At 43.7% G+C, this 26,537-nt stretch overlaps 1 protein-coding gene across 1 annotated transcript in view; it reads right to left on the bottom strand.

Moving 5' to 3' along the window:
- Positions 1-13,196: 13,196 nt before the first annotated feature.
- Positions 13,197-26,537, bottom strand: part of SLC34A2 (solute carrier family 34 member 2) — a 29,448-nt gene continuing 16,107 nt past the window's right edge. The window contains exons 8-13 of the mRNA XM_077934434.1: positions 25,999-26,094; positions 24,691-24,811; positions 22,779-22,946; positions 20,046-20,162; positions 17,736-17,860; positions 13,197-15,676 (exon numbers count right to left, since the gene is read on the bottom strand). Of these exons, the coding sequence (XP_077790560.1) occupies positions 15,119-15,676; positions 17,736-17,860; positions 20,046-20,162; positions 22,779-22,946; positions 24,691-24,811; positions 25,999-26,094 (1,185 nt within the window). The 3' untranslated portion in view covers positions 13,197-15,118. The remainder of the gene's footprint in view (positions 15,677-17,735; positions 17,861-20,045; positions 20,163-22,778; positions 22,947-24,690; positions 24,812-25,998; positions 26,095-26,537) is intronic.

Below are 26,537 nucleotides of genomic sequence, written 5' to 3'. Positions count from 1 at the left end.
GTTGTTACATTAATTCAGTACTATTTAAACTGAGAATGAGCCATCCAGAGGTGATTTCATGAGAAAATCTCATTTTCTCAAGTATCTTATCGATGTTCTTCCTTTTATAGACCTGTTGTGGGTAATAATTTTTTAAAAGGGGATCCCCATTTCCAACAAATTTCTGGTCTTCATAGCAGTGTGGTGAACATAAATCCTAGTAGATTAGGACTTGGTGTCCTACATGTTTTATTTGACTTTGCATAAGGTCATTTTAAAGTGTAGACTGATCAAAGTGATTAACTTTTCTTCTATAGCTTCTCCTAAAGTCAACAGCATCCAGTTATGTAAAAATATATCGTCCAGCCCAAAGCTTAGTTTTCAGTTCACTTGAGACATTCTGGGAAGGAAGATTAAGACAGGGTGTGTATTCTGGCAACACTACTGCTCCCAGCTCTATTTGCTAAGCTAGAAGCATCAAGGATGTTAGGCAAACAGTGGTCTGTGTTGAAGTCCAAGTCAGAAGTTCAAGAATAATCCCCACAGTGAGGGGAAGTTCAATGGGTACATGTGCTTTCAGTCTGTAAAAAGCAAGCCCCACTGAATAGAGTGCAAGGCTGCAGGGAAATCCTGTTGAACACAATTCACTGGTGCCACTAAGGGCAGGGCATGAGGGCAGAAGTCCAGGGTCACACTCAGCAGAATGAGAAGGAGGGTCTCCAGGGCTGGCTTAGCACATTTGGAAGTAAGTGAAGTAGTGCAGTTTACCATCATAAAAGCGGAGGGCGAGCAAGAACATTAAATGACCTACTGTATTTTTCGCTCTATAGGACGCACTTTTCCCCCTCCAAAAATTAAGGGAAAGTGTGTGTGCGTCCTATGGAGTGAATGCAGGCTCCTTGGCTTCAGCGATAGCAACGCGAAGCCACCGAAGCGCAGAGGGAGCGCTCCCTCCACACTCCAGAGGCTTTGCGTTGCTTTCGCTGAAGCCTGGAGAGTGAGAGGGTTTGATGTGCACTGACCCCTCTCCCTCTCCAGGCTTCAGGGATAGCCGCCTAAAGCCTCCGGAGCACAGCAGAACGTCCCACTGCACTCCGGAGGCCTCGGGTTCCTTTTGCTGAAGCCGGGAGAGCAAGACTCTCCTGGCTTCAGCAGAGAGGGAGAGCTGTGCAGCGCCCCTTCAGCGAAGCGGGAGAAGAAATAGAAGGGGCTCCGCTTCTCCTGGCGCTTCGCTGAAGGGGCGCTGAGCAGAGAGGGGGAGAATTTTTTTTTCTTGTTCTCCCCCTCTAAAACAAGGTGCGTCCTATGGTCGGGTGTGTCCTACAGAGCAAAAAATACGGTAACTAAAATTGCCTAACTGCAATCACTGACACAATGGAACAAATGAGTAAATGTGTAAATATGCTTCTTGGGTGTTATAAATGTAGAAAAAGTTCTATTTCCAGTAAATATTTGCTTTCCAGCGCTGAAGCTATTATTGGGAAAGCACACTGTCCACACACTGATTGCAGTCCTGCCCTCTGAAGCAAGAGAGAACAATTCTGTATATTTGGCAACATCTTTTCATGTCTTCCCTGACTTCTGCAAGCTAAACATACCCAGGCTAAAGTGTGATGCCTGGAACATTGCAGGCAGGTGGTCCAGAAGATTCTCTTCTGCCTTGCCTACACCATGTTGAACGCTCTGCCAGTTGCGTGTTGAGGTCCCCAAGACACCCCTACCCCAATAACTCACACACCACACAGAATTTTTGTTTAAGGTTTTTGGCATAATTTTGGCCACAACTTTATTAACATACATGGATGTGAGTGGTTGCTTAGACATTGTTTAGGACTATCTGTCCCCCCGCCTGGGGGCAGAACTGACTTCCGGATTCCAGCGAAAGTCAGTGAGGGGAAACAATACTGAGGAGAAACTGGAGCTGCGACACAGGCCCTCAGCCTCTCCCCGCATGCTCCCAGGGGCTTACGCAGCCCAAACCTGATTCCAGGGGTTTGGACAAAAGCATGGCAAGCCCCTGAATTCCTTTAATGGAATTCCCGTGCAGCAGCAGCATTGGAGGGGCAGGCCCAGCCAATCCTTACCCCTCCTCCACCAATTTTTATAACCAATGCCTAACCACAACCTTACAAGTTGTGACGATTTGCTACACAGTAGGCAAAAACCAAATGGCAACAGCCAATCAGCCAGATGGACAAAATTCCTACCAGGCCCCTGCCACAACGGCAGACGACCCCATGACAGGCATAGCAAGGTCAATGCACAAGACCCAAATTAAGGGAGGGCGGGCAGGCACACAGCGAAAGAGAAAGCAGATTGCTGTGAGCACTGCTTAAAATACCTCTGTTCCCACCCCCAAATTGGCAACATCAAAATTACCCCAGCAACTCAGGATACCAGTCCCTGCCAGGGCCAACTATCCCAAACATGCCTAGCAACAATGGGGTGTCTTGTCTGGCCCCCACCGCAACACATGCTCTCTTTTAATGAGAACACGCTTTTTCAGCTTCTTTTCATACCTTCTTTGATCTGCCACATTGTTTTTCCTGCTTGGGTGTATGGTGGGGGACATGTCGTGCTCCTTCTGTCCACCTTTGGTCCCCATCCTGCACTAGGCTCTCACCTGTGGCTCCAAGAAGCTGTCAGCATGCAGCCGCCGCCATACCCCTGTCAAAACGGCTTCGATTGGCAGGCTAAACCAGGTGAGGGTAGCTGGTGGGTCTCAAACCCTCATTGAGTTAAGGGCTTTCCCTGCGTGCAAAGACAGGCTCTGGTGGATTGAGTGGATGAGACCAATAGTGGATCCCATGATCAAGAAGATGGTTTATGCACATGCTACAGAGGGAAATGAGGGGCAGATGGGGCTTGTCAAACTGGGAAGGTAGCTCATCTAGCAGAAGGACAACTCTGACCCTAAACCTCATCCTCTCATTTGTAAGAAAGGCTTTGGGAGTAAGCCCTGGGTAAAAATCTGTACCCACTGTGTGAGTGTCTGGAGGCGGTTGGAGGATGGATTGCGGCTAACAGATTGAGGTTGAATCCTGACAAGACAGAAGTACTGTTTTGGGGGGACAGGAGGCGGCCAGGTGTGGAGGACTCCCTGGTCCTGAATGGGGTAACTGTGCCCCTGAAGGACCAGATGCGCAGCCTGGGAGACATTTTGGACTCACAGCTGTCCATGGAGGCGCAGGTCAATTCTGTGTCCAGGGCAGCTGTTTACCAGCTCCATCTGGTACGCAGGCTGAGACCCTATCTGCCCGTGGATTGTCTCGCCAGTGTGGTGCATGCTCTGGTTATTTCTCACTTGGATTACTGCAATGCGCTCTACGTGGGGCTACCTTTGAAGGTGACCCAGAAACTACAACTAATCCAGAATGCGGCAGCTAGACTGGTGACTGGGAGTGGCCGCCGAGACCATATAACACCGGTCTTGAAAGAACTACACTGGCTCCTAGTACGTTTCCGAGCACAATTCAAAGTGTTGGTGCTAACCTTTAAAGCCCTAAACGGCCTCAGCCGAGTATACCTGAAGGAGCGTCTCCACCTTTTTATTGATGCTTTTTATTGATTTTCACCTTTTTATTGATGCTTTTTATTGATTTTCACAAACATAAATAAAACTTAAACTTTTACAATCAATAGTTTGCGTTATCTTATTTACCTTGCACAATTTCGCGCCCCAACTTCCCTCTTCCCTGCTACGGTTTTCCTAATTTACATCTTCTCTTACAGATTCTTATTTACCCTCTATTTACATCACAGGATTTATATTAGCCTAGAAAGCTGTACACCGGCTCCTTCGACCAGTAAAGCGAGATGAGCGCCGCAACCCCAGAGTCGGCCACGACTGAACCTAATGGTCAGGGGTCCCTTTACCTTTTACCTCAGGAGCAGGATTGTTAAATGGGGTGGGTGACTGAAAGAAAGTATCACCATATAAAGGAACCAAACCTATAATGCACAAAAACATCTGTGGATGAAATAAAGTGAAATCGCACTGTATTTTTGAAGTAACCTGAATTTAATCCATTTGTGTTATATACCATCTTGCCTTAAATAAATAAAGGTCCCCCGCAGGATACTTTTAAAGCTAAGGGTACAATGTAAAATGGGATGCGGGTGGCGCTGTGGGTTAAACCATAGAGCCTAGGACTTGCCGATCAGAAGGTCGGCGGTTCGAATCCCTGCGACGGGGTGAGCTCCCGTTGCTCTGTCCCAGCTCCTGCCAGCCTAGCAGTTCGAAAGCACGTCAAAGTGCAAGTAGATAAATAAGTACCGCTCCGGCGGGAAGGTAAACGGCGTTTCCGTGCGCTGCTCTGGTTCGCCAGAAGCGGCTTAGTCATGCTGGCCACATGACCCGAAAGCTGTATGCCTGCTCCCTCGGCCAATAAAGCGAGCGCCGCAACCCCAGAGTTGGCCACGACTGGACCTAATAGTCAGGGGTCCCTTTACCTTTACAATGTAAAATGTGTTAAGTATATACACCAGAGCTTGCCTCTTGTCCTCTCTGCTGCTTGAGCTACCTGGCTGTTCCCTCGGAGGAAAGCTAACCCGGTGAGGATGGAACTGTTTCTTCCTGTTCTTGACGCTAAATGAGGGAAGCCCGACTCTCACAAGAAAAGTGCCCAGTGGCATTCATAGTACTTCTTCTTTTGTTTACTTGCTGTTGGCAAATAAGATAATTTATAGTGCACTTCAGGTTCCAGATAATTTATCGTGCAATTCAGGTTCTTTTACAACCGTTTAATTGCAAGAATGGCCTCTGCCAAAGAAGTTTCAACTTTCCTTCGCTGATATATGTGTCAGTTTATTTACAAGGAAATCATAGTCCCTTGTGCTGAGAGAGCTGTTGGCTTAGAATTTTTTATCGAACTGTCACATTTGTGCAAACATCTCAATATTATTTTAATTTCTAATTTTAGTTTCTCTTTAGTCTGATGGTGAATACATTTTACTTGCATTTGGGGTTTTAGTTTTCATATGATTCTGTCAGTGCCAATGGATGTTGTTTTATGGGTGATTGGCGGCATTATTTTGATATTTTTGGTAAAGTTTATTATTATTATTATTATTATTATTATTATTATTATTATTTCATTTTATAATGTATATAAAACAGAGAGAACAATTCTAAGAGATGAAAATTCAAACATGCAAAACAAAACTCTAAAATAGGCACACAGAATAAGTTGTTGCAACATGAGTTTAAATAACAAAGTCCAAGTAATGACCGCTCCCCACATTAAATGGGGAGCGCCCTTTGTGTGGTCGCGCACAGCCCCCTGGACCCTATGCGGCACCATTAGCACAGGCTTGGCTTCGCCTTCCCCTGGTGGGATACCTGGAGGTCTCCGCCTACCTCAGCCAGTTGCCCAATCCCGCCTGGGGAGGTATTGCCAAGGTGATCAGTCCAGGTAGGGGGAGGGACTACCTGCCCACACAATAGGGGGAGGATCTTACTTGGGAATTGTCAGTTGGCTCCAGAGCTTCTCCCACCCTACCCACCCTCAGTTAAGACTTCTTTTGCAAGTTAACCTTTTCTTCGCAGGTACGCGGGCGTTGCTACGTCAAGGTCACTGTTGAAGGGCCGGAGAGGAATTCTCCTGCATTGGCAGGTTTGCCTTTCCCGTAGCAAAACGTCACAACTTTGGCGGTATCAGGCCTTGGGCAGCGATACCAGGGTTCCCCATTAAAGGGGTTGTTTGAGGGGAGGCATTGGCCGTACGCCTAGAGGTCGTCATTGCTCTCCCCTGCGGTGGCGGTGTAACAGGGATGGACTCTCTCTCCTTGAACACATATTCTCCAGAGCCAGCCCGTCCCTCACTCACACTGGATAACCCTGATGTTCCCCAGATCCCCAGCGAGGGACTGGGAGGGATAAACAGCCAGTGCCTGAGCCAAGGTCTACCCACATCTGAAACATAATAAAGTTGTGGCCAATTTTAATCCCATAGCACGTTGTCTTGAGTCATTATTCCACACGGGGGCCGCCCAGGGTTTGGGGGACTCTGCCTGTCCACGCAAAGACTATCAACATTATCTGATCATCAAGTATAGTTCTAGATTTGGCAAGTCTTGAAAATGATGGTTCCACTGTATATGCCATAAAGGAATGCCAAATTATATAAAAATGTGTCTGGGAGTTCTAGACCTTGTCAGAATCTCAAAATATGCAAACTATATTTTAACTGATGACCCCCCCCCCATTCATTTGCATTGTGTTTTCTTTGCATTGAAATGAATTGTGTGTAATTGTACAATCAATTACATAATTAATCATGCAAAATTCTGCCACAGAATTTACTGAGGACAGAGAGATGAAGCATGTAGTTTTTGTTGGAAGCCGAACTGCAGTAGAACAGAAACAGCTCTGTATGTGACAAACATGGGTCAGAATAGAAACTGATGCATTCTCACATCCCTAATTTGTGGTGCTGTGAGAGCCTAGCTAACTCCGCTATGCTCCGTTTATAATAATAATAATTTATTATTTATACCCCACCCATCTGGCTGAGTTTCCCCAGCCACTCTGGGCGGCTCCCAATCAAGTGTTAAAAACAGTACAGCATTAAATATTAAAAACTTCCCTGAACAGGGCTGCCTTCAGATGTCTTTTAAAGATAGGATAGCTGCTTATTTCCTTCACATCTGAAGGGAGGGCGTTCCACAGGGCGGGCGCCACTACCGAGAAGGCCCTCTGTCTGGTTCCCTGTAACCTCACTTCTCGCAGTGAGGGAACTGCCAGAATGCCCTCGGCGCTGGATCTCAGTGTCCGGGCTGAACGATGGGGGTGGAGACTCTCCTTCAGGTATACAGGACCGAGGCCGTTTAGGGCTTTAAAGGTCAACACCAACACTTTGAATTGTGCTTGGAAACATACTGGGAGCCAATGCAGATCTCTCAGGACCGGTGTTATGTGGTCTCGGCGGCTGCCCCCAGTCACCAGTCTAGCTGCCGCATTCTGGATTAATTGCAGTTTCCAGGTCACCTTCAAAGGTAGCCCCATGTAGAGCGCGTTGCAGTAGTCCAAGCAGGAGATAACTAGAGCATGCACCATTCTGGCAAGACAGTCCGCAGGCAGGTAGGGTCTTAGCCTGTGTACCAGGTGGAGCTGGTAGACGTTTGAATGTTTGTACAGAAAATAGGTATTCCCTTCTTCCTCACTCCATGAGCAGCATTAACAGCCAACACAACACACACACACACAAACACACAGAAACACACAGAAACAATATGAGCCAAAGTTTTCTGCAAAAATGTTGACAGCATAAAAACGTAGATTGTGGAACTGTTTTAAAAATCTTTAATTTCTCATTGAATGGCCTGTACTTCCTTTAAAGAACAAAATCAGACTACAAAATCACATCTTTCCCCATTGCTGGTCATACATACTATCCTCCTAATTTATGAAGAAATCTTAATACAAAAAGAGTAGTTTCATTCACAGCAAAAAAAAAGGGAACAGTCCATAAAAATAGTTAAATATTTTAATACATTGCAGATAGAGTTTCATCTTTTAAGGGTTTTAATTTTGCTTTATCAGCAAATCTCGTTACAACTTAAAATAACATTGCCACCCACACTTTTGGCCGCATTCAAACACATCATAAGCCAGGCCAGAGTTTATGACAATGTGGTTTATAGTGCATGTTTCATTACTCCCCTTGCGCAGACAGGAGGATAATTGAATCATAAAATTGAAGAGTTGGAAGGGACTCCGAGGGTCATCTAGTCCAACCACTCGCAATGCAGGAATCTTGCCCACAGCCAGACACACGGACCCATTGCACCACAGCAAACAAACCAGGAAGTGGCAATTAAGCTTGGCTTTCAACAGAATCCAGAATCATGTTTTGTTTCTCCTTGAGAAGCCAGCCTTAATTCTGGTTTGTTCTTGGTTTATGGATCTTCTCACTTGTGACAGAGCAACAAATCACAATCCTGGGTTGAGATGCAGCGGGAAAGCAAACATAATTGTGTTCAGGGGTGGGTGAATCTGTCGTTTTTGCTTTTTCCCTCAGCTTATAAATTTTCCTCCTGAGTTCAGCTCTCCACATTTCCTCATCAGCTGGTGAATTTTTAAAAAGCAAGTCCTTGTGAACATTCTGCATTTTACTGAAAATTTCCAATATACGCAGCTTAGTATTCAGTTTTATCCAATATAATGCATTTTATAAGCTATTTCCGCAAATATATACCAGGGTAATACACAGTTTACCCTAGTATATGCATTTTTGTAACACATTTCTTGGCTGGAGAACTGTATCGCGAATTGCAAGGTTGGCTGTGTTTTAGTCCAGGTATTCTTTCGGATAATGGTTTGCCTATAAAAACTGCATCAAATTTCTCCCCATCCCTTATTACATCTTTCTGCTTTGCGTCTCCCGCTTATGGCTGCAGAGGAGCAAAGTAGGAAGAAAACCGTGGCTTATCATGACATGTCCATGCGAACCAAATGTGCAGACACAAAAAAATACCGTTTCGAAAGCCATTTCTCTTCTTTAAAAGCATTTCTTACCACAGTGCGCCAAATTGGAATGTTCAATATAAAAGTCACATCTCAAGTTGAGGTGCTTCTTACACAACTTATGAAAAAAAACAACAACTATACACTAAAAACAATTATAAATAAAGAGTCTAAAAAGCTAAAAGATATGACAGGAGTCGACGTTTCCAAAAGAAGACTCTGAGATTTCCACACAAAGGAGAGGCTACTTCACTCACACTGCAAGACAGGGGCAGCTTAATGTACACAGCACTCGAGAGAATAAAATTTCTTGCATGGCCAGTGTTCTAAATCTGGGAAAAGGACCCCTCTCACATGTTCCCCTCCAATGTGTTGATGATGGCAGTGTGGGGTTCATGAGATGTCACAGAGGGGGGGAAAGACAGCTGCTGTTTCTAATTTCATGAGGGGTGAGTGGCTAGATCCAGAAGATCTAGACTGTGCACTCACAGAGCTAAAATATTTGAAGCCAGTGGTTTGGCCAGAATGGGGGAATGGGGGAAGCTGGTTTCAGCCTCCTTACTCTCCCTTTCCTGAGAAGCTTTTCCACAGAAATGTAACCTTTCAAATGGACTCAAAAGCTGCATCTGTTTGTAATGCACACAAGTCCCAATCCAGCTTGGACGTTACATATGGAAACGAGGACTAAGGATTCTGAGCCCGTGTTCTGATTCGATACATGACATCCAATCACAGAACATTTCAGGATTTGGGCCTCTGCCATTGGCCCTGAAACTTTGAGTCATGATTCGCAGCTTGGAAGTTTAGGCAGCCAATCATGTTGGGAGTGGGAGTGGCCCAGGTCTTCAGAAATGTATATAAGCAGTTGTTTTTGCCCCTGTTGTCCAGTTCTATTAATTCAATAAAGGTTCTTGCTGTTATCACTGTGTCTTGCCTCGTGTGAACCCACCTACACTTTAACTTACTTCCCTTTTGCTGGGTTGGGGTGAGAGTCAGCAGCAAAACACTCAACAGGCCTTTCCTATTACTGCCGAGGGAAGAGGAAGTTGTTTTCCCTAAAGCATGCAACTCATGTGCAAAACAGGAGAACCGGGTGCAAAAGCCTTTCCAGAATTGTATCACTTCGGAGAGCAGGGACTCAGCTACGCAGCTTCAAATAAAACATTTTAGATGTGTTGTAAAGTGCAATATACACATGTGACACTAGATGGCGAAAGTGAGCTATGCAAAATTCAATGCGTTTGTCAAAACGTGTTTGTGGTTGTTGTTGTTTTTTAAAAAAACATTTTCACAGCATTTTTTTATACATGTGTAGATTCCACCGAGGTGGAGGGTTGAAGGTTTGCAATAGACAAAAGTACCCGTTTAGGACCCAAAAAGTTGTAGCAGTAGCAGATCTGTTTGCTTAAACCTGGACCTGTAGAAATCATGTCGATTTAGGAGAAAATGGAGAATGTACTGATTAGGAGTACATCCAAGGTTTTAGCTTCTGGCAGCCTCCCTCCTTCCTCCACGACTTCCCCTCAGCAATACTGGAAGTGAACCAAGTGGGAAGAAAACTGTTTTCCAGGGATCTGACCTCTGCATGTTCTTTTTGCTTCTAGCCTTAGACCCATCTACACCACTGTCTATGTCGAGGGCTGGCTGATATCTGGTTTTCAACATTGTAATATATCAGCAGCTAAATATTGCAACATGCTGATATATCATGATGTCTGGCTCTGGAATGGATCTCAAACTGTCTGAAACCGGTATAGCGATCTGAATGCCATAATAGGACAATTTATCACTATATCTCCCTGCTCTATCTATGCCATTTCAAAATAACTGGGTTTCAACAGAGATCTTGATAGCAGACATTCTGCTGCCACATAGCATGTTCTCCCTCATGGAGAGCACGGGTTGCGGTTGGGGCTGACGAGACACCTCACTGTTGCTAGGCAAATGGTTTGGCCATCCTTTAAGCCGGGGCGGGCTGTTACTGGGGAAATCTAGATGTTGCCATTTGTTGATTGACAGCCCTATTTGTTAAATACAATGAACGCAGCGACGAACTTCCTCTTTTCGCTGCTTACTTCGGATCACCCGCCCTCCCTTCCCTAATGTTATGCTGTTTGCTTGACCTTGCTATGCCTGTCATGGGGTTGTCTGCTTTGGAGCAGGGGCCTGGTAGGAATTTTGTCCATTTGGCTGATTAGTGTGTGCCATTTGGTTTTTGCCTACTGCGTAGCAAATCGTCACAACTTGTAAGGTTGGCGGTTAGGCATTGGTCTGGGAATTGGTTGGTGGAGGGGTATGGATTCGGCTGTGCCTGCCCCTCCAAAATGCTGCTGCTGCTGCTTCAAGGGTTTTCCGTTAAAGGAACCCAGGGGCTCCCCATGCTTTTGTCCGAAACCCCCTGGCAAGGGGCTAGGGCCACGCAAGCCCCTGGGAGCATTCTGGGGAGAGGTGAGGCATGGTTCCCAGTCCCGTCTCTCTCCCCAGGTGACTTACCCTTTCTGACTTCGCACGGGTGCGAATGTCAGAGCTGTCCCCGTGCGGGGTCAGCTAGTGCTACCAATGCCTAAGCAACCACTCACATTGCTGTAATTTGAATAAAGTTGTGGCCAAAATTATGCCAAAAACCTTAAACAAAAATTAAGTGTCAATTGTGTTTTTCTTTGGGGGTGTCTTGGGGACCTCAACGCGCAACTAGCTTGGTCTCTACACTACCTTTCTTCCCCTTATTCTGTTTTCCAGTGTGCAAAGAGGGTTTTCTTTCACGATGAACCATGTGTACCATCCATCCAAAATGAAATGTTACACTTCAGGAAAAGCTTCACCACTTTATTCTGCCAGTTGTACAAACTGGCCTTAAGTTCGACAAACTGCCCAGAATGAAATTGACTGATCAGGACTCCAATTTAACTCTCAAAGAAAGGAGCTCTGTGTTGGAACATAAAGAAAAACGCAATACTAGTAATGGTCTTCTCCTTTTCGTAAGTGTAACTCTGTCCAGCCTCCTCTCAGTGTTTTTAAGTTGAGACCCTCATCCAAATCTGTCTACCCTAGCCTCAGAGCATCAGATTTCCCCTCCTAAAAAATCAATATTGGACTAGAGAACATGTCTTTTATAAGCTTTTATGAACACCCCTTCTAAAGGTAGATGATGCTAGAGAGAAGGAGGTAGATGAGGTTCAAATAATATGGTCTGTGACTTAGTTCTCCAGAAACCAGATAAGCTGCTTGCCTCTATCCCAGAGTTATTGCAGAGTAACACAGTTTCACTTAAAAATAAGTTTGTCAACATTCTCTGACAGATATGTTAAATAAACTAGCAATGATTAAGCATAAAGACAACATTTTCCATGAAAAAACAAGCAATTAACAACATGACATAAAAAGAATATAGGTACAATGGGATTATGCCCTATTAAATTCAGTAGGAGGGTGAGGCATACGCTTAACAGTGCAATTCTGCATATTTCTACTCAGAAGGAAGCTCCGCTGAGCTCAGTGAAGCTGACTTCCAGGTAAGTGGTAATATGAAAGCAGCCTAAAATTACAATGAGACTGAAAGTGCTTCGTGTTGGATGGACTCTGCCCTTTGTGCCAGGTGCAATCCATTGTATAAAATCTGAATATTTTTCTTATATAAAACAGGTGACTGCTTTAGTTATATAAAAGCCATATACAACCTCAAATATCAGTGGAACTATAAGATAGAAACCCACTTCTTTAAGAACAACTGCAAGCAAAAATGCTAGTGTCAGAAAGTCTGTGCACAGGACAAAAGCCTCTTTTTTTTAAAAAAAAAAATGTAATACTGTTTTTCAGTTAAAATTTGCTTATGGTTAAGCTTTCCTGAAAGTGGTAGGAGTTACTGTCTAAGTAAATGTGCATAGAACTGAGCTGCATGATTGATTTCTCACTTTCATTGTAAATTATAGTGAAGAAAAATATGTAGACAAATTTCAGCACTTTTAAATAGCACTGATTTCAGTGGAAGGCGTTCCATAATAAACAATGGAGTTTAAAGGTGCATAAATCTGGCTGGTTCTGACTTAGAGTTTTAGCTAGCGCATTTCAACATCATTTTATCGTCTCTGATGCGTTAACAAGCGGGAGTGACTTTCTTTTGTACCTTTTTAAAGGTCTGGCCACAGGTGGGAACTTCTAAGTCCCTAATGGTCCCCACAGGGAAAGGTAAAATATTTCCCATGAGAACAACTGGAGGCGAAGAATCCTTCACTTTTACTGAATCTTGCAGATATAAATGTCCCCTTCATACTTGTTCCATCCCCTGAGATCAAAGCTTGGACAATGCCAGACGTATATGTTAAAATTTCCTGCTCAGTCTTAGCTAACAGTTAAAATTTACCTCAAAGTATTTTTTGTCAAATAAATAAATGATGCACATAATATGCAACTATGTTACATAAATCAACTGATGGTTTGGTTTTCAATCCACAGCTGATGACGCAGCAGTATGGTTAGGACCTGGTACTCCCTGCCCCATAATATTTTCCAGGGTTTGATTCTCATAAGCCCCTTCCAAAATCCCCTTGGGAAAACGTCAGGTTGACAAACACTTTGGCCTGGAATTCATTACAAAATTACAAGACCTAAAAACGTGCAGTAGTGTCAAAAGAGCTTTTTTGCATATGCTGCAAATTTAATCCATGTGGGTCTTAGTCTCGACCTGAATGCAATATTGCATGATACTACAGTCAAACCTTGGTTCTCGAACGGCTCCATTACAGTGGTACTGAATTTGTACCGGAGGTCCGTACTTATCCTGAAACTGTTCTTAACCTGAAGCACCACTTTAGCTAATGGGGCCTCCTGCTGCTGCCACGCCACTGAACCCTGATTTCTGTTCTTATCCTGAAGCAAAGTTCTTAACCTGAAGCACTATTTCTGGCTTAGTGGAGTATGTAACCTGAAGCGTATGTAACCTGAAGCGTATGCAACCCGAGGTACCACTGTATTGTATGTTTTGGCTCCCGGATGCCTAAAACCCAGAAGTAAATGCTCTGGTTTGCAAACGTTTTTCGGAAGCCAAACGTCTGACGCGGCTTCCGCTTGGGTGCAAGAAGCTCTTGCAACCAATTGGAAGCCACGCCTTGGATATCGAATGTTTCGGAAGTCGAGCGGTCTTCCAGAACAGATTACGTTCGACAACCAAGGTTTGACTGTACTTGCAAAAATGTATTGCTTAAATGCTGGCTGTTGCAGCCAGAAATCATAGGACAAGGTGCACTCTGTTATTGGGGTGCTATTTAGAAAGGCCAGTTTTTGCCATGCTCTAAGTTTTGGGTCACAGGAGGTTATTCCTCTGGAGTTCCTATGTCCCTGGCTATGATGAGGTATAAAAGAAAAATTATCATAGCAAATAGTTTCAAATCACATTCCATTTTTATGCAATTTAATTTTGCCAAGAGCAGACGTGGGCCTCAGTGGGAATCTCAATGGGAAACTCCCTTTGTTCTCTCTTCTGAAAAAAATGCTCTGTCTGAAGGAAGCCAGGTCTGTAATGGTGAGATCCTGCAACTGTTCTCTCTTTCTGAATTTGATCCTCAAAAAATTCAGGCACAGGAAAGACAAGTGCCCTAGAAAGTCAGGGCAAATGTCCCTATTTTCCAGGGACATTCCCGGATTTACAGAAGCCGTCCCAGTTTCTGATTTTATCCTGGAATGCCCTGCTTTTCCTGAGGACGACCCTATTTTCATCAGAGAAATGTTGGAGGGTATGGAGTTATGTGATCCCTGAACCAAGGAGATAAGCAACTATACAACTTTTAAAAGACATCTGAAGGCAGCCCTGTATAGGAAAGTTTATTAAATGTTTTATTATGTTTTTATATATGTTGGAAGCCGCCCAGAATGGCTGGGGCAACTCAGTCAAATGGATGGGGTATAAATAATAAAATTATGATTATGACTATTATTATTATAGAATAGGACGTCCCTATTTTCATTGGAGAAATGCTGGAGGGTATGTAAATATATCCTGATTTCTAGCTAGAAGACACAAACTACTGGAAGCATCAAGCTAAAAATTATAAATTCCTATTCTTACACGCCCAGCTTCTTTCAGTAATATTTCTTTTTTTAAAAAAAAGTTTGGTACCTTTAAGATTTTCTTACGATGCCCTGTGCCTTAACTTTGGAAACCGCCAGAAAGGAGGTGGTACTATCTCAAAGCTCTTGATGCAACGCTACTAATCACAGACTAGATCCCTTCTGTACCAATGTTGCCTTAAGCCCTGTGTACCTGATTTTGGGTCCACTGATGAGAAGCTGAGCAACCACAGCTGGCAGACGCAGTTTGGGTCTGTAGCAGTACTGGACAGGAGCAGGAAGGCCCAAAGGCCTGGCTATGGCACAGAGTCAGACCTTCACTCCAGCACTGTACTGCTGCCCACTTCCTGGCTCAGCAGACTAGAGGCAAGTTCGTGCACATAAGACCCCAAGGCTGCATGTGTCCTTAAGTGTGTGTGTCTGATATTTTGGACTTGACTTCTCGCCTGCTCGCCCAAATGTTCAGCTACCGACAGAGCAATACACACTTTTCGCCGGGTGCAAGAAGATGGCATACATTTCCCTCCTTCGCTTCTTTCCTCTCCCTTTACATTTTGCCCCCCACTTTTTTTGTCCCTGAGCCCTCGGCTCTTGAAGTCCTGTCTTCTGCTACAAGGGGGTGGTGGACAAGTTCATTTCAGTCGCCTGCGGTGTCTTTGAAAAGGCGTTTTTCTCATCAGCCAGTGAAACTGGGTTTTCATGAACTTCCATCGCTTTCCCCGGCGCCACGCTTGCCATTTGTTCGCCTCCCCGGCGTTTGCAACATTTGCAACAGTATTTTTCGCAGGTGGCGCCTGTCGACACCACAACATCATCCCACGGGTCCAGGGACCGCATCCACAAGGGAAGGTAGTCCCAATTTTGCAGCTTCTCGGGCAGCTTCTCAGGCCGCTTCTTTTGAAGATAGTTGATGATGATCACAGCGAAAAAGAGAACCAGGATAGGAACACCAACACCGACAAGGTACTCCCAGCCGGCCACCGACAGACCAAAGACACCAACAGGAATCACAAGGAAGGCGATGAAAAGGTAAAAAATAGCAAACCACCTGTACTTGGCTGTTATGTTCCCCAAAACCTTGGACAGGTGGATGGGGATGCGCGTGTAAGGGATCGGGTACCACAGGAGAATCCCAGAAACATTGAAAAAGAAGTGGCAGAGAGCAATCTGAAAAGACACGAAATGAAGCAAAAAGAGAACTAGTCAGAAGAACGCTAAAACAAGTGTGACTTTTGTACAAATACCCTTGAAAGCACTATTTCCCACATATGATATCTTTTATCATATGTCGTGGGATTGTAATGTAATTTAAAAAAAATTGGGAAATGATATACAACGAATTGAAGAAAATGTTCCATTTAACATTTGTTAAAAAACCTGAAGCGTTTTTGTTAGGGATTGTAGGGAAAGATCTGCCAAAAAAGCTGAAAAATATCTTCATGTATGCAACAACGGCCGCGAGAGTTCTGTGTGGGAGGGTGGGGGGAGGGAGGAAAAATGGGGGGGAATAAGGATGATATGTTTTTGGGTAATATGTTTTGTCTTAATTTTGAATTTTAAAAAATTCAAAAAAAGGGGCGGGGGGAGAAAGCACTATTTCCCTCCCTTCATTGGATCCTCTCCTACTATTCCATCTATTAAGACCTTTAAATTATTTTTAAAATTAAATAATTATTTAAACAAAATCAAAGTAAGGGCCAAACTAGACATGGCATTGGAGTTTCAAGGGGAACTAAAACAATTCTTGCCACGGGGAGGACAAGTTGGATTGGTGTCCTGTACTAATTTTCCCAACTGGAGATCTCCCCAAACTGTTATCTGTCCCACAGCAAACATACAGCTATACCTGATATACCAGGTATGTGTGTTTTAAAAAGCAAGCCAACATATTAAAGCCTATATTCATAATTTTATAAAATGAATCATGGTCATCTGTCAAATAGACTGAGTTAAAGAACCATGGGAGGAAATATTCAACACATGAGGTTAGTCACGACATCAGACCATGGTTTGGCATTTCACGAATGAGCCTTGGGTGTGCATGTTCCCATCGTCCCATCCTTCATCCTATTACACACTTACATACTTATTTCCTGTGTAGCACACATTACATCTGAAATGGCAAACCATGGTTTATGTTTGTCCTCCGAAACAAAACTGGGAACGACATTCAAACCATGAGTTCCAACTCTGGTTTGGAGGGGAAGCACAAACCATAATTTGCCATTTGAGACAGGAAGTGAATGGGAGTGTGCAAGGGGAAAAACGAAAGGGAAACAAAGGAAACAAGCAAGTCCAGGGCTTATATAAATGCCAAACCATCACAGGTTCAAGAATCTAAGAGATGTCATTCTGAACATCATCAGGTTCATCCAAAAAGTAAATATGGGCGATCTTCTGTTCCTATTTTGTGCCCTCCAATGGGTGCAGTGTGTTCAAATAGCATAAGACATTTATTTTTATCCAACTCGGAAACGTTATTGTGTAACGTGGTTTCCAGGAGAAAATAATTTCCTGCACAAAAACAACAAAGTAGCAAGCACCTCCTTTAGCATTTCCTTACTGACCCTTGCAGACATGGAGACTTTAAAATGAAACGTAGCAGAAAATATACACGCAGCCACATGCAACATGTTCCTTCTCCCTTACACCTTAGTATAGCATGTTCAAGACTCTACTGGAGCCCCAGGAAAACAACTACAAGCTTATTGTTAAGTTCATGCTCAAAGGACTTCTCTGGATCAAAAAACCCCAAGTGCTAGAATTGCACTCACAGTTTTTTAAAGGTAAAGGGACCCCTGACCATTAGGTCCAGTCGTGACCGGCTCTGGGGTTGCAGCGCTCATCTCGTTCTATGGGCCGAGGGAGCTGGCGTTTGTCTGCAGACAGCTTCCGGGTCATGTGGCCAGCATGACTAAGCCGCTTCTGGCGAACCAGAGCAGCGCACGGAAACACCGTTTACCTTCCCGCCGGAGCGGTTCCTATTTATACTTGCACTTTTGACGTGCTTTCGAACTGCTAGGTCGGCAGGAGCTGGGACCGAGCAACGGGAGCTCACCCCGTCACAGGGATTCGAACCGCCGACCTTCTGATTGGCAAGTCCTAGGCTCTGCGGTTTAACCCACAGTGCCACGATAAAACAGTCCTGACTGGAGTAAAAGTCATGTTCAAATTCTCCCATTTACTCTCTGTTTGGAAATAATATAAAACAGAAATCACAACTAACCTGTAAGGAAGCCTTTAATTTGTTTCCCGGACTGGCCATAGCAGCAAGAATCGCTGTTGTAGTTGTACCAATGTTGGACCCCAAAGTTAGGGGATAAGCGCGGTCGATGCTTATAACACCAATTCCTAGTTGAGGGGCAAAACAACAACGTGAATTTTATCATTATTCATGTGGCACTTTGAAGACTCCGAAGTGTCTCATGTTTACGGCGTCCATTACGACGGCCCTAAAACTATAAGGTTAAGGGATAGCAATTTACCTACCACAACTTAAGACGGTCACAGCTATATTAAAACACTGCTGCATTTTTATATACAATTTTTTTATTTCTTAAATTTATGTACCACCCCTCATCCAAAGACTGCAAGGCAGTTTACAACATAAAAAGACAGAATGGAAACACAAAGCAAAAAACAAAAAGCCACCCAATTCCTCTTCTCCCACAAAGACATTTAAAAGGCCATGGATGGTTTAATCAGCCAAAGGGCTGGTTATAGAGTAGGGTTACCAGACGTCCCCGTTTCCCAGGGACAGTCCCCGGATTTGCGAATAAGTCCCCGGACAAATTCCATCCCCGGATTTCATCTAATGTCCCCGGGAAATGCAACAGCGGCAGTCTAAGCAGCCCGAAGCAGTTGGCTCTGGCTGGCTTCAGGAGCTGCTCAGAAGTCCCCATATGATGGTGGTGCAGGGGCTCTAAGAGGCAGCTTCCGGGCTGCCTCCACCTTCTCTGACCCCAGCAACTAAGCTGTGAAGGGAGGCTTCATGCTGCCTATCGGAGCAGCCTCCCAACTCCTACTTGCGTGCAAGCAGGAGCAGGGCGGGGATCTCCCAGCTGTGAAGGGAGGCTTCACGTGGCCTATCAGAGCTTGCGTGCAATCAGGAGAGGGCAGGGATCTTTCAGTTAGGCAACGGGAAGCCTCCCTTCCCAGCTGAGGGATCCCCGCCCCTCCTGCTTGCACGCAAGTAGGAATGGGATTGGGGCTGCTCCGATGGGAAGGGAGGCATCGTGTTGTCCAAGCCCTGCCACCGTCGCCGTTCTCGGTCCTCCTTTTCCACCACCCATGCCTGACCCACCGCACACCTCTTCCCCCCACACTAAAACAGAAAAACCAACAACTCAGGGGCTGCCCAGGCTCATGGAGAAAAGAGATAGAAGCCTTGGAGGAAGGGGAAACGTAGAGGTTGAGGTCAAGGTGGCAGCTGCCCCTCTACCACCGCCATTGCTGCAGCATCAACAACCCAAATGTGTAGTATTTATTTATTTACTTAAAGTGTCCCTGGAGTCATTGAAAAAAATCTGGTAACCTTATTATAGAGGAACATTTTTCACCTGACGCCTAAAGCTATTTAGCAAAAGCACCAGGCTAGCTTCTCTGGGGAGAGCATTCAAGAAGAAGAAGAAGAAGAGTTTGGATTTGATATCCCGCCTTTCACTCCCCTTCAGGAGTCTCAAAGCGGCTAACATTCTCCTTTCCGTTCCTCCCCCACAACAAACACTCTGTGAGGTGAGCGAGGTTGAGAGACTTCAGAGAAGTGTGACTAGCCCAAGGTCACCCAGCAGCTGCATGTGGAGGAGCGGGGACGCAAACCCAGTTCACCAGATTACGAGTCCACCGCTCTTAACCACTACACCACACTGGCTCTCGACAAGCAGGGAGCCATTGCAGGAAAAGCTCGTTCTCCTGTTGTCACCCTCCAGACCTCTTGTGGAGGAGGCACACAAAGAAGGACCTCGGATTGCGATTGCAGGGTCCGCGTTGGTTCATATGGGATCCTTGAGGCATTTAATGCTTTATAGGTCAAAACCAGCCCTTTGAATTGGGCCCAAAAAATAATTTGCAGCCAAGACAGTTGGGCCAGGATCGGTGTTCTATGCTGAAAACATCTCGCCGCTGAATTCTGAACCAGCCAAATTTTCTGAACTGTCATCAAAGGCAGTCCCATGCATAGAATAGAATATTTGTATTGTATATTTGTGTCTACAGCAAGACTCCATTTCTTTCAAGCCCCCATTTTGGAAGCATGGCAATGGACTATCAGTCTAAGGCCACGTCATAAGAGATGGGGGGCAGAGGAGGGGGGGACATGTTTCCATTTCTATGCCATAGTCTATCACTAGAGATCTAGGCAGGTCTATCGTGTAGATTTGTTTTTGTTTATTTAAAAGATCTGACAAAAATATACATGGTATTATATAAAAACCTGGAATTACCTCATTTGCTCCTAACTTTAGTAGCTGAAAGTTAGGCTAATTCAACACCCCCACTCCAAAAACCGTTACTTAAAATGCTTCCACACAACACTTACCAACAAGTGGAGTAATAGCAGATGTGAACACGGAACTGCTCTGAACAACAAAAGTCATGAAAGCACCAACTACCATGGCCATGTATCCTGTCAGCCAAGCAAATGGATAAGGAAAATCTGGAAAACAAAAGTACAGGAGGCATCAGAGTCAGAATATTCTGCTCAAAATTATGTGTGGAACTGTTTAGCTAAACACCAAGGTGCCCTACTTAAGCCACTTGCCAGAAAACTTGAAAGTCATTTGATCTTTACCTGAAATAAGAAGCCAAAAGGTGTTGACTTGTCCTCTAGGTATGTTTACCTCATAGTACACTTTCTGTGTTTGGAAAGTTTAAAGTAAATTTGTTGCCTTTTCCTGCTTGGCACCCTACCTTCTGAATCACAGAGCTTGGAGTGCAACCATTATATATTATTTGAATCAGGTTGAGGGATACTTTACTGGGTGAGGCTGAAATATCCCCTGCCTCATAAATTTACTGCAGAATAAATTCTCTTTCACAAACATCCCGTCCAATACTTCTGATCTGCTACTTCAGTAAGTGTACAAATGCTGTAAAGGCCAAACAGATGGGTCTGTTCCACCCAACTGGCCCCTCAGCAGAAGAAAAATTGCCAACTGGTTGGGAAAACTCACATATCCAAATGGAAAAGGACCACAGGAAGCAGCTTCCATGCAGCTTCATGAATGTATGATGAGTGACAAAAAATTCTAACATTTCCCCCCTCTATGCAGCCCAGTCCTTTTCATTTGGTGATATATAAAGGTAAAGGGACCCCTGACCATTAGGTCCAGTTGTGGCCGACTCTGGGGTTGCGGCGCTCATCTCGCTTTATTGGCCGAGGGAGCCGGCGTACAGCTTCCGGGTCATGTGGCCAGCATGACTAAGCTGCTTCTGGCGAACCAGAGCAGCGCACAGAAACACTGTTTACCTTCCCGCCAGAGTGGTACCTATTTATCTACTTGTACTTTGACGTGCTTTCGAACTGCTAGGTTGGCAGGAGCAGGGACCGAGCAACGGGAGCTCACCCCGTCACGGGGATTCGAACTGCCGACCTTCTGATCGGCAAGTCCTAGGCTCTGTGTTTTAACCCACAGCGCCACCCGCGTCTTGGTGATATATATAGGTACAGGCAAAAGCAGGAATGGGGAAATATTTCAGTTTGTTCCACAATTTGGAGTGAACCTTCCTGGTCTGTATCCAATGGATCAGGCAGCCATCTTTTTTCTCCCCCATACAGTGTCTCTGTAAACTCATCCCCACAGGTACATAGAAGCAACTGGGGTTTTTTGTCCCTACAATTACCAAGGGAGAGATGGTACCTCATAGCATACTGTTGCTTCCAGGGACTTATTGGTCAAAAGTTTTTAACAAGCATGGCAAGCAACAGCAAATGATTTTTAAGAGGGAAAGAGAAAGAGACATGGAAGTCCTCAGACCGCTTTCTAAGCGCATTATAGTTTTAAAAAAATAATAATTATGCAGGTGTGGTTTTTTGTTTGTTTTTTTGGATTTTGACTTAAAAAGTCCAAATATGACATTTGACAGAATGGGCTTGCCTGGTGTGAAGTTCACGGCATGTAATGCCTTAAAAGAAAATATTATGAAAATGATATACAGGTGGTACATGACCCCAGTCAAGCTTGCAAAAATATATCATTTGCCTGATAACAAATGCTGGAAATGTAAAGAAACTGAAGGAACGTTCTTTCACCTCTGGTGGACTTGCCCTAGGGTTAAGGCTTTCTGGGAAATGATATATAATGAGTTGAAAAAGGTATTTAAGTATACCTTCCCTAAGAAACCAGAGGCCTTACTTCTGGGCATTGTTGGCCAGAGGGTGTTAAAGAAGGACCGAACATTTTTTATGTATGCAACAACTGCAGCAAGGATACTTATCGCTAAACATTGGAAAACCCAAGATTTGCCCACGTTGGAAGAATGGCAGATGCAACTGATAGACTATATGGAATTAGCAGAAATGACTGGCAGAATCCGCGACCTGGGAGAAGAAGCAGTGGAAGAGGATTGGAAGAAATTCAAGGACTACCTACAAAAACATTGTAAATTGTATGAATGTTAAGAAAGATGCAAGAATGAAAACAACATGGCACCAGTAAGTTGAAAGGAATATGAGAACAGGCGAAATTGGAGAAAAAATTAAATTTTGGGTTAATATTACGTCTAAATTATATATTTAAACTTTTGGTTAAAGTAATTTATACTAGAGACATAATATTGGAAAAAATACAAAATAAGAATTGAAAAAAAAGGGGATAATTTGCTGTCTAGAACTTTATAAATTTGGAACGCAGGAACGGGGGACGTGAGGAAGTCCAAAAAGGTGAAGAAAGTATGGTTATCAAGAAGTTGATTTTGACGTTGTATGTAATTTTTGTCTGTTTCTTTTTCTTGTCTCTTTTCTTTTTGTCTATTGTATTTTGGGGATGGGTCTATATGTGTTTGGTGATAATGTTTAAAATCTTTAATAAATATTATATATATATATATATAAAACAGAATGGGCTTGCCTGACCACTTATGACCAGGGACGAGAGCTGGATAAAAACCGTTCCATTCCTCCAGAGACAAAAATATATGACCCACTGGGTACATGTTGCACTAGCTTTTATTGATTCCACTGCATTGTGGACAAGAAAAGCCATTATACATTGTGCTTGACGTATTTCTACTTGTTAGGCTATGTAATAAAAAGAAAGAAAGAGATTGTTACCCGTGTTGAATGTCTTCTTGATAATATTTGCTACTTGTCCTTGCAGGACGGAATTCAGTAATTTAACGATGAGGATCAGGCAAACGCACAAACAGAGCAGCGAGAAGGCAAGGAGAATGAGCCCGACGGCAGTTTCTGAGAGACCTGAGTCTACAAAAATGTGATTACCTATAGGAGGAGGAGAGATACAAATTTTTTAGTTACACACACACACAATTAGTCTGCTCTGGGAGCTGTCAAGTTTGCATGTTATTCCCCACGCAAGTGCAACTCCCCTCACCTCCATGGCGATGCTGCATGTGGAAACAGTGATAACAAAAAAACCTTTTCCTATATCTATCCATCCAAAATATACCAATGCTATACAGTGGACGCTCGGGTTGTGAACGTGATCCGCGCGGGATGCACGTTCGCAACCCGCGTCTGTGCACGCGAAGGTTACAATTCCGCACTTCTGCACATTTGCAAAGCGCGATTTAGCACTTCTGCGCATGCCTGGAAGTAACCCGTTCCGGTACTTCTGGGTTTCAGTGGTCCGCAACCCGAAAAAAATGCAACCTGAAGCGGCTGTAACCTGAGGCACGACTGTACAGGTTACAGACTCCGCTAACCCAGAAATAATAGTACCTCAGGTTAAGAACTTTGCTTCAGGATTAGACCACAAATCATGCTCCAGCGGTGCAGCAGCAGCGGGAGGCCCCATTAGCTAAAGTGTTTCTTCAGGTTAAGTTTCAGGTTACGAACGGACCTCCGGAATGAATTAAGTACTTAACCTGAGGTACCACTGTATTTCCCAAGGGGTCTACCTATTCTGGCATGCACTGGAGCAGCTAGATGAGATACACTGCATGTTTTACGTTGCATTTGAACTTTTGCGGTTTTGACAGCATCGATGGCATAGAACAGGCATGTCCAACTTGATGTAGGCTGTGATCTACAATCCAATATAAAAACTGGCAGTGATCTACCACCCAGGGATGGGTGCAGGGGGGGGGCAGGCACACGATCTACGAACATTCATCCCACGATTAACTGATCGATCGCAATCGACGCATTGAACATGCCTGGCATTGAAGAACTAGTAGTCTTGGCTGTCTCTGAGTGCAAACCCAGGTCATCAAGTCTGAACTTCCACAGCCGCTGCCCACACTGAACTGCCATGGGCAGACTGGCAGCAATAGCAGCAGATACGTTCTATGCCAGGGATCAGCAATTTTTTTCAGCAGGGGGCTGTCCCTCAGACCTTGTAGGGGAGCGGACTATATTTTTTTGGGGGGGGGGAAATTAATGAATTCCTATGCTCCACAAATATCCCAGAGATGCATTTTAAATAAAAGGACACATTCTACTCATGTAAAAACACGCTGATTCCCTGACCGTCCATGGGCCAGATTTAGAAGGCGATTGGGCCGGATCCGGCCCCCGGGCCTTAGTTTGCCTACCCATGTTCATTTTTGTATATATATATATATATATTCTTATACACATCCTTCCCCCTCACCTTCCCCTTTTTTTCTCTGTATCACTTTATTTCTTCATAATTGACATTCTTTCAGTAAAATATTAATATTAGAAAAGATAATACTTTATTCTCTTGCTAATTATGCTTTTTCCAATGTGCGTTTTATATCTGACATCCTTTAGTAATGTTTTCTTTTGAAATGTTAACGTGACTTTATTTGTTAACTTTGCTGCCTTAATTGTGCACTCTGTACTTGACGTTCTTTGATCAGAATGGCACCACTACAACATTTGAATCACACCCATTGAAAGAGAGCCATCACCATAATATTTTATATTGTGCCGTCTCTGCGAAGAGGTTTTACAATGCAAGGGGCAGAGATGGGCTGCTGGACTCGAAAGCCCGAAAAAGCTCTACGTTATGAGATACAGAAAGCGGTGTTTTACTTACATTTTTTAATATATTCTGTGGTGGATATATTTCGTATCGTCCAGGTCAAGTTTCCATCTCTCCAACAGAGGTCTGGGGAGGTGCAATTTTCCCACGGTGGGATAGTAACATTCATTGGATCCTAGACATCAACAAATGAAGCAGACCAATGAAATAAACGCTCCACATTTATTTATTTATTAAACTTGTAATCTTACCCTTTCCCAGCGTTGCCAAACATGTGATGAAATAATAATTAATAATAATAATAATAATGTATTTAAAACAATTCCAGTACAGATGCAGACTGGGAAAGATCTCAGGGATTTTTTTGTAATGATCTATTGCACATCTCAAAAGCACTACAACAAAGAACTCATTACAGATGTGAAAGTAGGATACCTCTAATGGATGAGTCCTCTATTGGCCTCTCTCCCACACTCAACATAATGACAAGTATTATATTAATGAGGCTAATATTAATATTATTAATCTACCTTGCCAAGTTAGTAATGTATTTGAACACTATAAAGCATTATACAATTGCTAAGTAGTATGATTGTTCCAGTCCTTTCTTCCTTCCTTTTCCTTCCCTCCTTCCTTCCTTCCTTCCTTCCTTCCTTCCTTCCTTCCTTCCTTCCTCTTCCTCTCTTAGCTCTTAATCCTCGTCTCTTACCCTGGGAGGTCTTCCCTTCCCTATTTTTTATTTTTTAAATTGTTTCATAACAATCAAATTTAATGAAAAGTTTGGTGTTAATCAAATTAGAATAAAATTGTGTTTCAAAGATCTAGATTTCAGTAGCTGTAAGGCAGTGATATGATACCCCAACGCAATATTTATAGTCTTCGAAAGAAGAATTGTAAAGCCAATTTCAGCATATATATATATATATATATATATATATATATATATACACACACACCATATTTTTTGCTCTATAAGACTCACTTTTTCCCTCCTAAAAAGTAAGGGGAAATGTGTGTGCGTCTTATGGAGCGAATGCAGGCTGCGCAGCTATCCCAGAAGCCAGAACAGCAAGAGGGATTGCTGCTTTCACTGCGCAGCGATCCCTCTTGCTGTTCTGGCTTCTGAGATTCAGAATATTTTTTTTTCTTGTTTTCCTCCTCCAAAAACTAGGTGCGTCTTGTGGTCTGGTGCGTCTTATAGAGCGAAAAATACGGTATATATATATATATATATATATATATATAATTATTATTTTTTGAGGCTGGATGAAGCCCCCCCTTCTGAAGGTTCGTAGTCAGATGATATTTAATGATGATACAATATCTAATGTACATTATGGAACACAGGAACATAATACTTACCACTTCGGTCTTGGTTTCGCACCACGTTAGCACTAGGCTTTTGTTCTTTGCTTCCTCGTCGCCTGTAGCAATTGCACTTATCACCGATTTATCAAGCTGTTAAAGCAAATGGAAAATAAGGTTTGGTTTATTGCATCATTTAATAATACGTTCCTCCTAAGTTCCATCTCTTTGTCACACTCTACTAGAACCAAATAACACTATCCGGGGCAAGCTAGGCAGATAGGAATGGTCTCATTTAAAACCTGGCCAGGGGCAAGTGGTTATCTGCACTACTTGCAAGAAATTCCCTAACAGCTGTTCGACATTGGAACCTACGACCAGGGCTGGTGGGGTAGACTCCCTTTGCTGAAAATATTCATCCATTAGTTTGGGATGCTCAAGCACTGAATTTTCTGTGTTTCACAGAGCTTGCTTTAGCTCACCTCCACGACTCCTTCCAACCAATTCTAATCTATTTTTATTGTGATGTTGTGAGGCTTTCATGTTTATTATGTCAGGAAACTGAAACACCGTACTTTTCCATGTATAAGACTCAG

This window comes from Podarcis muralis, chromosome 9, assembly GCF_964188315.1.
Source record: "Podarcis muralis chromosome 9, rPodMur119.hap1.1, whole genome shotgun sequence".
Classification (NCBI taxonomy): Eukaryota; Metazoa; Chordata; class Lepidosauria; order Squamata; family Lacertidae; genus Podarcis; species Podarcis muralis.
This window is presented reverse-complemented; position numbering and strand designations above follow the sequence as displayed.